The 14,041-nt window shown below is 35.2% G+C and overlaps 1 protein-coding gene across 2 annotated transcripts in view; it reads right to left on the bottom strand.

The window, feature by feature from the left end:
* Window positions 1-4,463: 4,463 nt before the first annotated feature.
* LOC145265482 (S-phase kinase-associated protein 1) overlaps window positions 4,464-14,041 on the bottom strand; it is a 147,713-nt gene continuing 138,135 nt past the window's right edge. The window contains exon 5 of one of the 2 annotated variants that reach the window (XM_080121356.1): window positions 4,464-4,717. In XM_080121356.1, coding sequence (XP_079977482.1) covers window positions 4,616-4,717 — 102 coding nt within the window. In that variant the 3' untranslated portion in view covers window positions 4,464-4,615. The remainder of the gene's footprint in view (window positions 4,718-14,041) is intronic. The other variant, XM_080121355.1, reaches the window with a different exon arrangement.

The following is a 14,041-nucleotide window of genomic DNA, read 5'->3' as shown; positions in this document are numbered from 1 at the left end:
CATTAACTATAATCGAAACCGAAACCAAAACTTATGAGGAATTTTTGGTAAAATTATTTATAAAAAAAAATAGATAATGTAAGTGCCATCAGCTATAATCGAAATTGAAACCAAAACTTATGAAGAATTCTTGGTAAAATTATTTATTAGAAGAAATGGAAGTACATAACAATTAAATGGCCCAGATGTAAGCATGACGCAAAAAAATAACACACACTATCGTATTAATATATAGATTTGGCTTTTATTGGATCAGTTTTGGATTTTGATGTGACTGCCATTGGTACTTCAGTATTTTTGGGAAGTTCTATTTTAAAGCACTTTCATCGGAATTTTGTTTCTTTCTATCGTTTCAATATATATCGAAGTCTTAATTTATTTATATGCCTTTTACATATAAATTTCTGTTCCTTTTAGTAACTCTACCATCTTCCCAAAAAGTTTTACCAGCATGATAGTTTTAATAGAAAACTTCATTGCCAACCTTGTAACTTTAAACTTTGACCTTTGTTTTGTTTTTTTCAAACAAGTTTTTTTTTTTGGCAACAACCTATTAAACCTTACACCCAAACATCATTTCCGTTGATGATAATTTGCAAGCTATATTGCTATTTGATGTTATCCTAAAAATATATTTTTTTATTTATTTATTTGCGGACAATTATCCTCATCTTTAAAGTTGTTTTAACAACATTTTGGCCAACTATTCCTCTGGCCTTCGTCAGGTTGTTAACTACGATGGGATAAGAATGCTGAACTCTTTAACTGTATCTTCAGTAATTACTGCCTTCCATAGTTGTTGTCGTCTCACCACATTTTGGACACCTAATCCTTTGACCGGCTTTGGGTAGTATTGAAACCACTATCTTTAGTCAATGCCCACCTGGAACTATAGAGATTCAACATCTTTATCCACTGTGCCACAGGCCCCGAAGGGTAGTAATTACTGAAGAAACAGTTGAAGATTCAGCATTCCTAGCCTATCATGGTTAACTACCTGATAAAGGCCAGAGGAATAGTTGGTTGAAACGTCGTTAAAACAACAACTATAAAAGATGAGGATAATAGTCTGCAAATAAATAAAAATATATCCTAATTACTCAATACTCATAATTGCTCATATATACTAATTACTCAATACTCATAATTACTCATATATACTAATCACTCAAAAATATATACTAATTACTCATCTCAAGAAGAATTCCAATTATCCTAAAACTTGTCAAAAATTTCTGAATCAGTATCAATTTTTTTTTCTCAAAGCTCTCTTAAAGGTATCAACGAACCTTTTAACCTGACCATTAGATCATGGGTTATAAGCTGGAGTGGTCGTATGTTCAATTGTTAAATGTAACGTAACATGCAGCCATGGCTGAGATTGAGCTCACTACACGAGTTGTAGTTCAAAGTCTTGTTTGAGAATCACGAGTTTGTATTCAAATCTTGTCCGTAGCTGAATAATTGATGCTTCACCAGAGCTGTCAAGGGTATTTTTTTATCATGATGCCATCACTAGATGGGTTTCCTACCATGGCTTAAAAGAGGCCCATCTACTCTCGAAAAAGGGATAGAACATGCCAGTTTCCCAACCTGGTATTTGACCTCGCAGTTCAATTGTTAATGATTTACAATATTGTCCAAATTATTTTCTAGCGAACATTATGTTACTTACTTGCTACACCGAATATGCTGGATACTTTGTCTAAACTGTTTTTTGAATATGCTGCTGTAGGGTGCTTATGCTTATAAATTTCTGGTCATTTTGAGCAACTATCTACTATTACTACATAGTAATATCCTTTCTGTGGACCTTTGTAATCGATATGTAGTTGTATCCATGGAATATCAGTTTTTAGGCCAGGATTGAGTTTTTACTGGTAGTGATTTGACTGCTAGTGGACAACTTTTGGCAGATTTAACAACATTCTCAATATCCTGGTCCATTTTAGGCCAATATGCATAACTTAACATCAATGCTTTCATCTTAGACATTTTAGGACGACCAAAGTGAAAGTATTTTAAAATCCTTTTCTGAAGGACATGAGGAATGACTGCTTGCATCATCACAAATAGAAAATGGAGATGTTCTCAACTCCTTTTTTCTTGTGTTCTTGTTTTTCATTTTTATTTTTATTTTTTTCATTTTCTTTCTTTGAAGATTGGAACAGCCAAACCAGCTGCGAACATTGCCCTGCTTTTTATTGAAACCAACCGAGAGCTCTTTTTAGTATCCTTGTTGTTCCCTTAAGTGCAATTGTCTGGATTTCTCTTGCACTTGATTCACCAGCAATATTAGTTAGGTAGGACTTCAGGTTCTTCTTCATAAACCCTGTAGCACCTATAATAACTGGTATGATTGATATCTCCCTAAGATTCCAGTTTCTTTTCATATCATACAGGAGACCTTGATATTTGGTCTGTTTCTCCCTTTCAGCTCTGTTCAAACCTACATTATTAGGGACACTCCCTTCAACCAAGGTTGCCACTCTCTCTGACTTATTCCATATAACTATGTTAGGTTTCACATCAGCATTTACAAGGTAGGTTGCTGTAAGGATTACATGGTCGTAATGTATGGTATATAAATCATTTCAAACTGTTCTTTCAGGTTGATGTTCCCAGGACTTGCTGCTACACTGGATGTTTAATTTTTTACAGATGGTCCAGTGGAGGTACTTACATACTCCATCATGTCTCGCTGTGTAGTAGCCATCTCCCAAAAGAACCTTGGAACTTGATACCAGATGACTAACCCTTTCTATGTGGCAGAACTCATATGTGCTTGCTATTTTTTTAATATCTTAAAGTGTAACCAGTAACTCATTAACATTATTTACAAGTATTTCTTTTTCATTTTCTTTTAGCACAGAAATCACTATGTTTTCTTTGGTAGCAATCTTCATAAGCCATCAGATGGCAAATATACTATTTTGAAATCATAATTCAATGATATGACACCCCATCTTAATAGCCTGTTCAGGGAAAAAGTCAGTAATTCCTTTTTTGATACAAAACCAACAGAAACGTTTTATGGTCCACTAGCAGGGAAACTCAACATTGTCCAGGATTGAATGAGGATCAACAAATGTTTCACCCTCCCATACTTTTATTGTCATTGAAATTGGTGAAATCAACCATTTTTTTTAATCAAATCAATTGATTGTCTGCTTTAGTTAGGAACTTCCCCCCTCGTAGCGTACTAAGAGGAAGCTTCACATGCCTCCCCACAGTGAATTAATCCACAATACATTGTAGTCTATATTGCACTGTAGAGAATCTACTGTTGATTTTATAAAATTATCTGTAAATAATGGCTTCACTTAAAAGCTTAAAATGCCAAAGTCAAGTATCATAGTTTAATTGTGTTCTAAACATTCATCTTATCAGAGAGCCAACTGTTGATTTTATTAAATTATTTTACATAATCACTTCAATTAAAGTTTAAAATGCAAAAGTCAAGTATCATGGCTCAATTGTGCTCTAAAAAGGAACATTAATTTAGAATGTGCCCCTGTCTTATAAAAGAATCTAGTTTATTTTATAGGAGGGCCTTTCTGCTTGTTAAAACTTCTCAAATCTGCTTGCAATGTTAGGTTGTATAAAAGTGTTAATCTTGATCAAAATCAGACTTCCTTCTTTAATTGGATATTTTTCAGTTATCAATTTTCGATAAATATCAGATGCATTTTGGATGCAAAACCTACATGAGAACACTCCCAGACACATCAAATTTCTTCATGTGAATAAAAAATCGACCCAGCTATTTCTGAGTCCATAGGGAACAAACTCTCATGCGTAGACACACACATACACACACAGACACACACACACACACATACACACACACACACACACACACACACACACACACACACACACAGATGAAATATAATTTATATATATATAAAAAGGTACTTGTACGGATTAATCAAGTCATTAAAAAATGAAAATATCGAAAAAAGGTTATATTGTATGTATCCGTTTTGGACTGAAGATCTCCGGAAAAAAATTAACTTAATTTGATTCAGTAGTTTTTTTTTTATAGCGGAAAACACGTTTTTATGAGAACGCAATGAAGGTAGCCATCTTTGAATTTTTGAACATGCCATGGGGAAATAACTCAGTTTAAAGCCCCAACACTCCCGCCCCATCTTTAATACCAGCTTTTTTTCCTAAAAATCGAAACATGACTACCTTTTGCTCAATATCATATCAAACTGTTTTTTGGAGAACTTCATTCCAGAACGGATACGTACAATATAATCTTTTTTTTTTTTCTTCAATATCTTCATTTTTTAATGTCTTGATTAAACTATACAAGTATCATAAAAAATATTCAGAAAATAAAACGAAAGAATGTGGTCTGTGTTGAATTTTCATCAGAAAAAAAAAATCTAAATTTTTTAAATTAATTCTTTTTAGCTTTAAAAGGTTAAAAAAGAATTTGCTAAAAAATTGTTTTAAATTTGTCGTTGTTTGTTTTATTTTATTTTTTATTCATTTTTTTATAATGGGTTTTAAAATTTTTCAACTACTGTGAAATTTCCACTGGTTCTGCTAGTAGAAAATTAATCTGTTATTATAGATTGTGGAGAGGAGGACATGGGCTTTCTCAATCAATCTTCGAGCTGGTTATAATTTTGAATATTTTCACTTGGGCAGCACAGGTTTTATTCAAATTGGTGTTGTGTAGTTTTCCACTACTTTTCTCTCTCTGTAAAAGAAAAAGAATATGGCACTCGATGCTGTGGGGACACAGAATAAAAAGAAAATATATCAAAATATCAGGTTGACAAGAAAGTTCTTGCAGTTTTTAATTTTTAAATTCAGATGAATATATCTTAGCTCAAACAAAAATTTATTGATCGAAATAAACACCACAGAATGAACACACTTTTACCAACGCTAAACAAGTGCATTTATGCCAGTAACGTAAAATCTTGTGTTCTGGTGGAGATGAAGTCGCTGAAGGCATTTTTGATATCACTTAGGTTTTTGAAGCATTCCTCACGCAGAACGTTGTCGAGATGCTTAAAAAAGTGGTAGCATGAGGGTGAGAGGTTGAGGCAGAGTTTCGTAGCCCAATTCATTCAACTGCAGGATCAGTTTAGCAATGTGCAGTTGGGCATTGTCGAGGAGAAGAATTGAGCCTTTTCTGTTGACTAATGCTGGGTGTTGTTGTCGAAGTTTCTGACGCATTTCATCCACTTGTTGACAATACTTCACCATCGTAATTAAAAAAAAACTGTAATGGATGAGACCAGTCGCAGACCACCAAACAGTCAGTATGACCTTCTTTTGGTGCAACTCTGACCTCAGAAAGTGTTGTGACGCTTCGTTGGCATCTAATCACTGAACTGAGTATTGTCGGTTGTTGTGATGAACCTACTTTTCATCGCAAGTTACAACCTGATCAAGAAATGCGTAAAAGAAGGAAACATGACACTTCATAATTATGTTTCTTTTGGTTGCCATTCAATTCGTGAGGCACTCATTTATCAATTTTTTTTTTATCTTTTCAATCTCTCTCAAGTAGTTGGAAGTGGTCGTATACATTACGTCTAATTCAGAAGCAAGTTCTCAAACAGTTGCGTGTAGATTGGCTTCGACTAAGGCTCTTAATTGACCATTGTCAACATCCGATGACCGACCACTATGCTCATCATCTTCAAAACTCTTGTTGCTGCCACGAAATTTCTTAAACCAACATTGTGCTGTGCGTTCAGTAGTGATTCCTGAGCTAAACACTTCATTGATATCGCGAGCTATTTCAGCAGCTTTTCGGCCTAGCTTGAATTAAAATAAGAAAATTCTGCAAATTTGCTTTTTTCTCCATCCTGTATTCAATGTTCTTGAAAGAAGACATAATTGTTTTAAAATGGTTGTAATTTAAACGATTAGATAGAGCGAAAAACGCTCTTTAAAATGGTATATAAAGTAAATGTATTATAATGAAAACTTATTTGAAAATACATCATTTGATATCGAAGTTAAAAATTTTGCAAGAACTTTCACATCAACTTAATCCATTACAAACATTTATTGACACATTGATAAATGTAATGGAGATGAAAAACACAGCATAACAGAACATATGAGGGTTGTTCTAAAAGTAAGGCTTCCTATTACATAACTCAAAAATTAAAACGTTAGAAGACAGGTGGGCTCTCTCTACCATGCTAGAAAGTTACTTACACCTGAAAGTACCCTGTACCCCTATAAAGCCACCATTCACCCATGTATGGAGTATTGTTGTCACATTTGGGCTGGTGCATCTGCAAAACGTTCAAAAGAGAGTCACCAACCTGATAGGCCCTGAACTGTCATCTAAGCTTCAACCTCTGTCCCACTGACGAAATGTTGCATCCCTCTGCCTTTTAATGGTGGATACTCCGACGAACTACAAACCCCCTCAACGTAAATAAACCCGACAAGCAGCAAAATCCCACCCCTACACAGAGATCCCTAGATGTAAGAAGGCCTTCTACTCTAATAGTTTCTTCCCCAGAACTGTTAGACTCTGGAATTCCCTTTCGGGTTCCTGCTTCCTCAACTGTACTGACATGCAGAATTTCAAGTGTAATGTGAACAGACACCTTGCTGTTAAGCTCCCTATATAGTATTCCTGCAACTTATGTCCCTACTAGTAGCCTCCTACATCAAAGTGGCACTGTGCCTTGTTTCGGGTTTGAATTTAAAAAAAGTGTGATATCATTAAAACAAGCGACTTTTTGTACTCCAGAATTTATTTTTCTACAGAGTCACCAACATTCATAATGCACTTTGGCCAGCCTCTTTTGATGCCTTAGTCATAAAAATCTGAAACATGCTTTGTCACTGTTGTGTCTGTATCAATAACAACACGAACGCAAAAAGTAAAGGTAAAACAAATATATTAAGATGAAAAGATAATACATATTTACAAAGGTGCAGTTGTACTGCAGTTGGAAGATTGTCCAGCAGAGGGAGTGTTAAAGTCTTTCATGGAGCAACCGGCATATGTGTCTTGCCTATCCGGCATTCGAACACAGCTCTCCGGTCCTGCTGACTTGATACCTTTATCTATATCTTGTTCACCCACGTATGCTAATTAGTGGGCGTCTCCACAACAGTCACTCACATCTGCCATCACTTTGAAATCAATAGCCCTATCTCCTGTGCTGACATTGTGAATACTTCAAGTTAGAAGGTACTTAGTAGATCTCATGTTATAAGCTTCTGTTAAGATTTGGATTTAAAAGACTTTTTTATCACTTCCATGGCCAAGATAGGAAATATTGATATTGATACGAGGTGCCTTTAATAAGTTTTAATAACTTTTCTGTATGGCCACTTTTATTGATAGTATACACATGAAAATAGAATTTTTATTGCATATCGTTCTAAGTGTCCTCACATCCAGATTGCATTTTTGAAATTCACCAGCTGTGACAATCAGGCTTTAGTCTGATGTATTCCAATTCCTGCTGTAGCTGTTCATTTGAACCTGAAATCACAAAAATTGGTCAGTCACTCATAAGATGTATAGCAATAACATACTGGATTTTCAAGTCTCTACGACAGTTTTAAATGCCTATACAAAAATTCTGGAAACTTATTTAAGGCACTTCGTATGAATATTTGTATAGATGATAGGTTTCAAGAGTTGTCACAAGCGAAGGTGGTAATGGGGATAAGCTCCTCTGCCTAAAAAATGCCCTCATGGTGTATATCTCAAATAGTCTCTGACATCCAAGTCCAGCTCCTGGTCTTTGCGTGTGGTTTAGCTACTAAGCCTAATAAAACTGTTTATCCTAACTGGGAGAAGGGGCAAAGGTGGTCCACTGACACCTTAAAACCAGTCACTTCAGGCAGGGGGGGGGGATGCTCTTCAACTTTGGATGATAGCTCACCTAGAAGAAGGTAACTCTGATTTAAAACCTCTGCTGCCTTGCAAGATTATTCCATCAGGGAAAAGGCTGAGGGAGTAAATCCCAACCGAAAATCTGGAGAGGAAGTCCTTAAAGCAGTCTGACTTTATATTGTCATCATCAGCAACTTCTACGACACAGTTACAGCCAAGATGTATTTACACACCGGTTCTAGCCAAGTCACTGAACTTAAGCAACATTGAGTCTGGCCAGTACCAGATGGGTGACCATTTGGGAAGGCGAGGCGCTGTATGTACCGAGAGGTAAAATACCAGGTTGAGAAACTGGCGCAGTCTATCCTTCTCTGGAGGGTAGATGGGACTCTTTTAAGCCGTGGTAGGCACCCCATCTAGTGATGGTGTCATGATAAAAAAATACCCTTGATAGCTCTTAATGGATAGATGTATTGACTCTGTTTTTTCCTTGGATCTTTTGGCTTCGCAGAGAGAGGGGAACTGTTGCACGGGCAAAAGCTATCATCCCATTTCACCCTGCCCAGGCTATGTAACTCCATTGCCTCACCATTGTCTCCCGAGATGGACAGTTGTCAACAGCAAGAAATTTGTAGAATTACTCTCATATAAGATATATATATACTAGCAAAAGTATCCGTCGTTGACTGGGTTCAAAAACAACCTACAGAAAATGGACTCTGATTTATGAAAGTGTGGTGGAGACGCCCACTAATTAGCATATGTGGGTGAACAAGATATAGATAAAGGTATCAAGTCAGCAAGACCGGGGAGCTGTGTTCAAACGCCGGATAGGCAAGACACATGTGCTGGTTGCTCGATGAAAGACTTTAACACGCCCTCTGCCGGACAATCTTCCAACTGCAGTATAACTGCACCTTTGTAAATATGTATTATCTTTACGTCTTAATATATTTGTTTTACCTTTACTTTCTGCGTTCGTGTTGTTATTGATACAGACACAACAGTGGCGATGGGATTTCGAAAAAAGAATTACGCGTGAGAAAATACACTATCAACTGTGATATTCGGGAAATACTTACTCGTCAAAGATTGAAAAAAAATTTAACTCGGAAATTCAATGTTTAAAACGCAGAAACTATGAAATTGTCACCAAGATTTTTTTTGTGACTACTTGAAAAGGAAATTCAAAACCCGGGACACTTGAAAAAAAAAAAAATAAGTAAAAAAATAAAAATAAAACAGCAAGCACTTTATTTCAAAGTGCCTACAAGAAAAAAAAAACTTGAAAGTTGCAGTAACCTTTTCTGCAAAGTGCACAAAAAGAAAAAAAAAAAGTGTTTCGCTAGGATACCGTGAACTTATTAGGTAGACGGTTTTGAAAGAAAAAGTGATTTTTTTTTCTCAGTGTGCTAAGAAGGGATTTTTTTTCTTTCTTGTACATAATTAATAACGTAACAAAAAGAATCGGTTGTTCGCAGTTATTAAAGAAAGGAAATTGTAAAAGTGACTGATTTACTAATTTGAAAAACAAAATGGAGGATCTTATCAAGTTATTCGCGGAAATGCAAATGCTTCAACAAGAAAGAGATGAAAGACAACAAGAAAGAGATGAAAGACAACAAGAAAGAGATGAAAGACAACAAGAAAGAGATGAAAGACAACAAGAAAGAGATGAAAGACAACAAGAAAGAGACGAATTACAGAAAAAAGAACTACAAGAAAGAGACGAATTACAGAAAAAAGAACTACAAAAAAGAGACGAAAGACAGAATGAACGGCTTCTTAAATGTATAGAGCAAATGCAACTTGGTCAAAAAGATTTGTTGGAAAGATTAACGACTAATTCTGCACAGGAAAGTAATACAACTTTTTCCAACGCAACAATTGTGAATAGCATAGATGTGTTCACGTACCTACCAGAAGAGGATAACACTTTTGAGGCATACTTTAAGAGGTATGAAGATATTTTCGAAACAGATTGCGAAAGCTGGTCAAATGCAAAGAAAGTAAATTTATTACTTCGAAAGCTTGGTACCAGTGAACATTGCAAATTTGTTGATTTCATATTGCCAAGGAGAACGAATCAATTAGACTTCGCTGAAACTGTAAAACTTCTTAAGGAGTTATTCGGACCGAACATGTCTCTTTTTCACAAGAGATGGTCATGTATGAACCTTAAGAAAACGGAGGAGCAGGACTACCTGACATATGCGTCAGTAGTGAATAAACACTGCGACAATTTTAAATTATCGGAACTTATGGTGGACGACGTCAAATGTTTAATTTTTGTACAGGGGCTAGTTTCTACAAAAAATTCAGAGATCCGAAGACGCGTTCTCTCAAAATTAGAGACAGAACAAGGTCTGACACTGCAAAAGTTAGCAGAAGATTGTCAAAGGGCAGTATCACTAAAAAAAGACTCCAGAGATATAGAATAAGCAGGAGTGTCGTACATAAGGAAGATTAAAAAATCTGGCAGAAACGTAGGGCAAAGAAAGTGTGAGACTCGTCAAAATCCAAAAGATTACGTGAGTTATAAATACTCAAACTCTAATGACAGAAAACGAAATTATGATTCAAGTCAAAGGAACTATAGAAAATCGGGACCAAGTAATAATTGCGGAAGATGTGATGAAAAACATTGGGGAAAGGATTGTCCTTATAAAAATATCAGATGCTTCAATTGCGACAAAGTCGGACATAAGAGTATTTGTTGCAGAACAAAATATAGAGTACACCAAATGAGAACAAACAACAAAGAGAAAGACAATTTACGAAAATATGTGTTGGTTAATATTTTCGGCAAACAAATAAAATTTCAACTTGATTCTGGAGCAGATTTGTCGGTAATAAACGTTAGCACTTGGAAAAAACTGGATAAACCGACTCTGAAAAAGTCAAGTAAGGGTGCTAGAACGGTTACAAGAGACAAAATCAAATTCGAAGGAGAAGTCGGCCTGCCCATTAATTTAAATGGCACGACGAAGAAATTGAAAATCTTCGTAATTAAAGAAAGCGAGAATTTATTGGGAACAGATTTTATTGAAAAATTCAACCTTTGGGATAAACCGATGAACGCTTTTTGTAAAAAAAATAACCAGCTGCACCACAACGTCAGAAAATATTAAAAATGAACTAAAGAACGAATTCCCAGAAATATTTACTACGGGACTGGGAAGATGTAACAAATTTAAAGCTTCGTTCGAGGTAAAAAAGGATGCAACACCAGTATTTAAGAAAAAACGGAACCTGCCGTTCGCCGGATTAGACAAAATAGATAGCGAATTAGACAGACTTGAAAGAACGGGCATTTTATCGAAAATGGAAACTAGCATTTGGGCAGCGCCTACAGTGTACGTAAAGAAGAAATCGGAACAAATTCGGGTCTGCAGAGATTTTTCAACTGGGTTAAATAATATGCTACAAGATCACCATTACCCTTTACCAAGCCCGGAAGAGATTTTTGCCAAACTAAATGGTGGGAAAATTAAAGAAATTCTGGACTGTTTCCTTTTTTATGTAAAATTCTTTTCTTTGATTCTTTCTTTCTTTTTTTTTTACAAAGGAATCACCTTATCAAGGCTCAGATGCCACTCGAGGATAAGGGTTAAAGAGTGTACAGTGGTCAAAAGAACAATATAGTAATTGTTAGAAGTGTAAATTTGGTAAATTGGATTACTTAACGGGAACGGCTCATCAAGGAGAATATTTGATATGAGGGATAGAAATTTTAGACGTCAGAATGAGGATATTTTTTTGTATGAATCGTGTGTACTTATTCTGAAAAAAAGAATGTTGCCTTAAAAAAAAAAAAATCCTCAACTCTGCATGTCACTCGATGACATTTTTATTTTTTATTAAAAAAAAAACAAACTATTTTTATAAATAAATGAATTAAAAGAAAAAAAAATTACCTGCTGTTGAAAGAATTTAATCTTAGACAACTGTGGAAGCGAAAATACAATTACCACATATAATGGCAAGTGAAACTTTTTGTGAAAATGATTCTGTGCTCTCTCGGCAGGGTTTTGACTTGATTTTCGTTACAAGGTTCCAGGCAATGTTCGTCTGTCTACCCAGCCGGTCATGGGGAAAAGTCTTTCTTTTCCTTTTGCTTTTATTTGAGAAAGGATCCAGCTTTGGGCTAGAACCAAACAGCTGATATGCGCTCTCTTCGAGGCCAACAAGCAAATTTCTTTACCTGCCAAAAATAATGGTCTTTTATTAAAACCCTAATTCTGACCCCCATCTCTCTGATATTAGCATTTCCTTTTTTTTTCATTCGAAGATTACCCCTTCTTTTATTCTCTTTTCCTTTTTTCTTTCTTTCCTTCCTTCCTTCCTCTGAAATCCTTTTCTCTCTGCCTCTCTTAATCCATATCTCTCTTTAATTCTCTTCACCCCCCCCCTCTCTCTCCTTATGAGTTCTTTCCATCTATTTCTTTCTCTGGACAGAGTAATTCGATTATCTACGTTTTGGGCTTGTCTTTTCGCTTGACATAAACACATGGCCTATTTCTAAGATTCCTCTGGTCATCTAGCCAGACTCTCACTACCAACCTGTTTATTTTATTTCATTGGAAAATTAATTTTTCTCTAGGATATCTCAACAAAAAGATATCCTATCATTTCTCTTGGCATATGAGACTTTTTTAGCCAAGTGTCAGCACCACACTATCACACTTGACCCTTAGTCTGTAAGCAAGGTGATCTAATGCAGCCCAGCACATGAAAATTGTGTTATACAAAAAGGAATTTAATTTTTGCAAATGCAACTGGGTCTGCTATAAAATTGTGTCCTTGAGAATTTATACAATGGGAGTCTGTAAATGGTATGTGTGTATGTAGAGAGGAAAGATTTGTTTTTTTTCTGCAGATTGCTTCAGACAGAAGCTAACAAGAACAAAACATGATTATTGCAAAGACAAGACACGTTTATTGACTTTTGTCTTGAAAAGCCAAGGCTACAGGTAGGATGAAAACAGTCATTAGAAAGAGAATTCCAAAAGTCAACAATTATTGGAAAGAAGCTACTATAATAGGAAGTTGAATTATAAGGTATCAAAACAGTGGATTGATGGAGACCACAGGACCAACAAGTCAAATGAACTGGAACAAAGGAAGCAGGGAATAAATCAGACAATTTTAAAGAACACATGCTATAATAGTATTTATAAAAAACTAGCGGGACCTGTGGCAATTCCACAGGGAACTCAGTCATATGTAATATATTGATGTTGGTATTCTGTAGATGTTCAGTGTAAATGGAGATGCTCTGATATTATTGTAGTTCTTTTGTTAAAACTGCAAAAGTATTTATCCAAGCTAGCAAGGATGCCCAGCGTAGCCAAGTCATAAAATATGCTTAAATACGATACTTTAATACTTGCAGATTTTGTATAATTATGATAGAGCTAATGTTCTATCGATTTTTATATATTATAAAGTTGCGATTTCAAAAATAAAAAATATATCCATATGACTTGGGTTCATTAGCTTGAATCGAAACCAAATCCCAAAAATGGATGACTTAAGTGCCATCAACTAGAATTGAAACCGAAACCAAAATTATGAAGAATTCTTTGTAAAATTATTTATAAAAAATTAAATGACTTGAGTGCTATCAGTTACAATCAAAACCGAAACCAAAACTTATAAAGAATTCTTTGGTAAAATTATTTATTACAAGAAATGGAAGTACATAACAATTAAATGACCCGGATATAAGTGTGACACAGAAAATAACATACATGCTATCGTATTAATATATAGATACTGAAACTAACACTATAATGTTTAGGAGAGAGATTGCAGAGAAGAACAAAGGATGGGTCCAATCAAATTTCTGCATGTTATCAAGAACCCTCAAAGAAGATGCAGATTCATCATCCCAAATATGATCACAGTACTCCATCCATCATTTGATAATAGATTTGGTGATGTACCGAATAGAATGTGTTTGCGTGAAGTACCCACAAGCTGCTTGCTATGAAGTTGAATCCATGAGAATTTGTTCAAAGTTTGAGTAAAATGATGTTTTTTTTTTAACATAGGCATCACCACTGATCAAGGCCCAGAGGCCACTCGAGGATAGGGTTAAAGAGTGTACAATAGTCAATTGGACAATACAGTAATCGTTAGTTATGGAAATTTATTAAATTTGTTAACTTAAGTGGAATGGCTCATCAAGAA

This window comes from Euprymna scolopes, chromosome 40 (genome assembly GCF_053919585.1).
Source record: "Euprymna scolopes isolate OS-2025 chromosome 40, ASM5391958v1, whole genome shotgun sequence".
NCBI classification, from domain to species: Eukaryota; Metazoa; Mollusca; class Cephalopoda; order Sepiida; family Sepiolidae; genus Euprymna; species Euprymna scolopes.
Note: the sequence above shows the minus strand (reverse complement) of the source record. Positions and strands in the feature narration are given on the sequence as shown.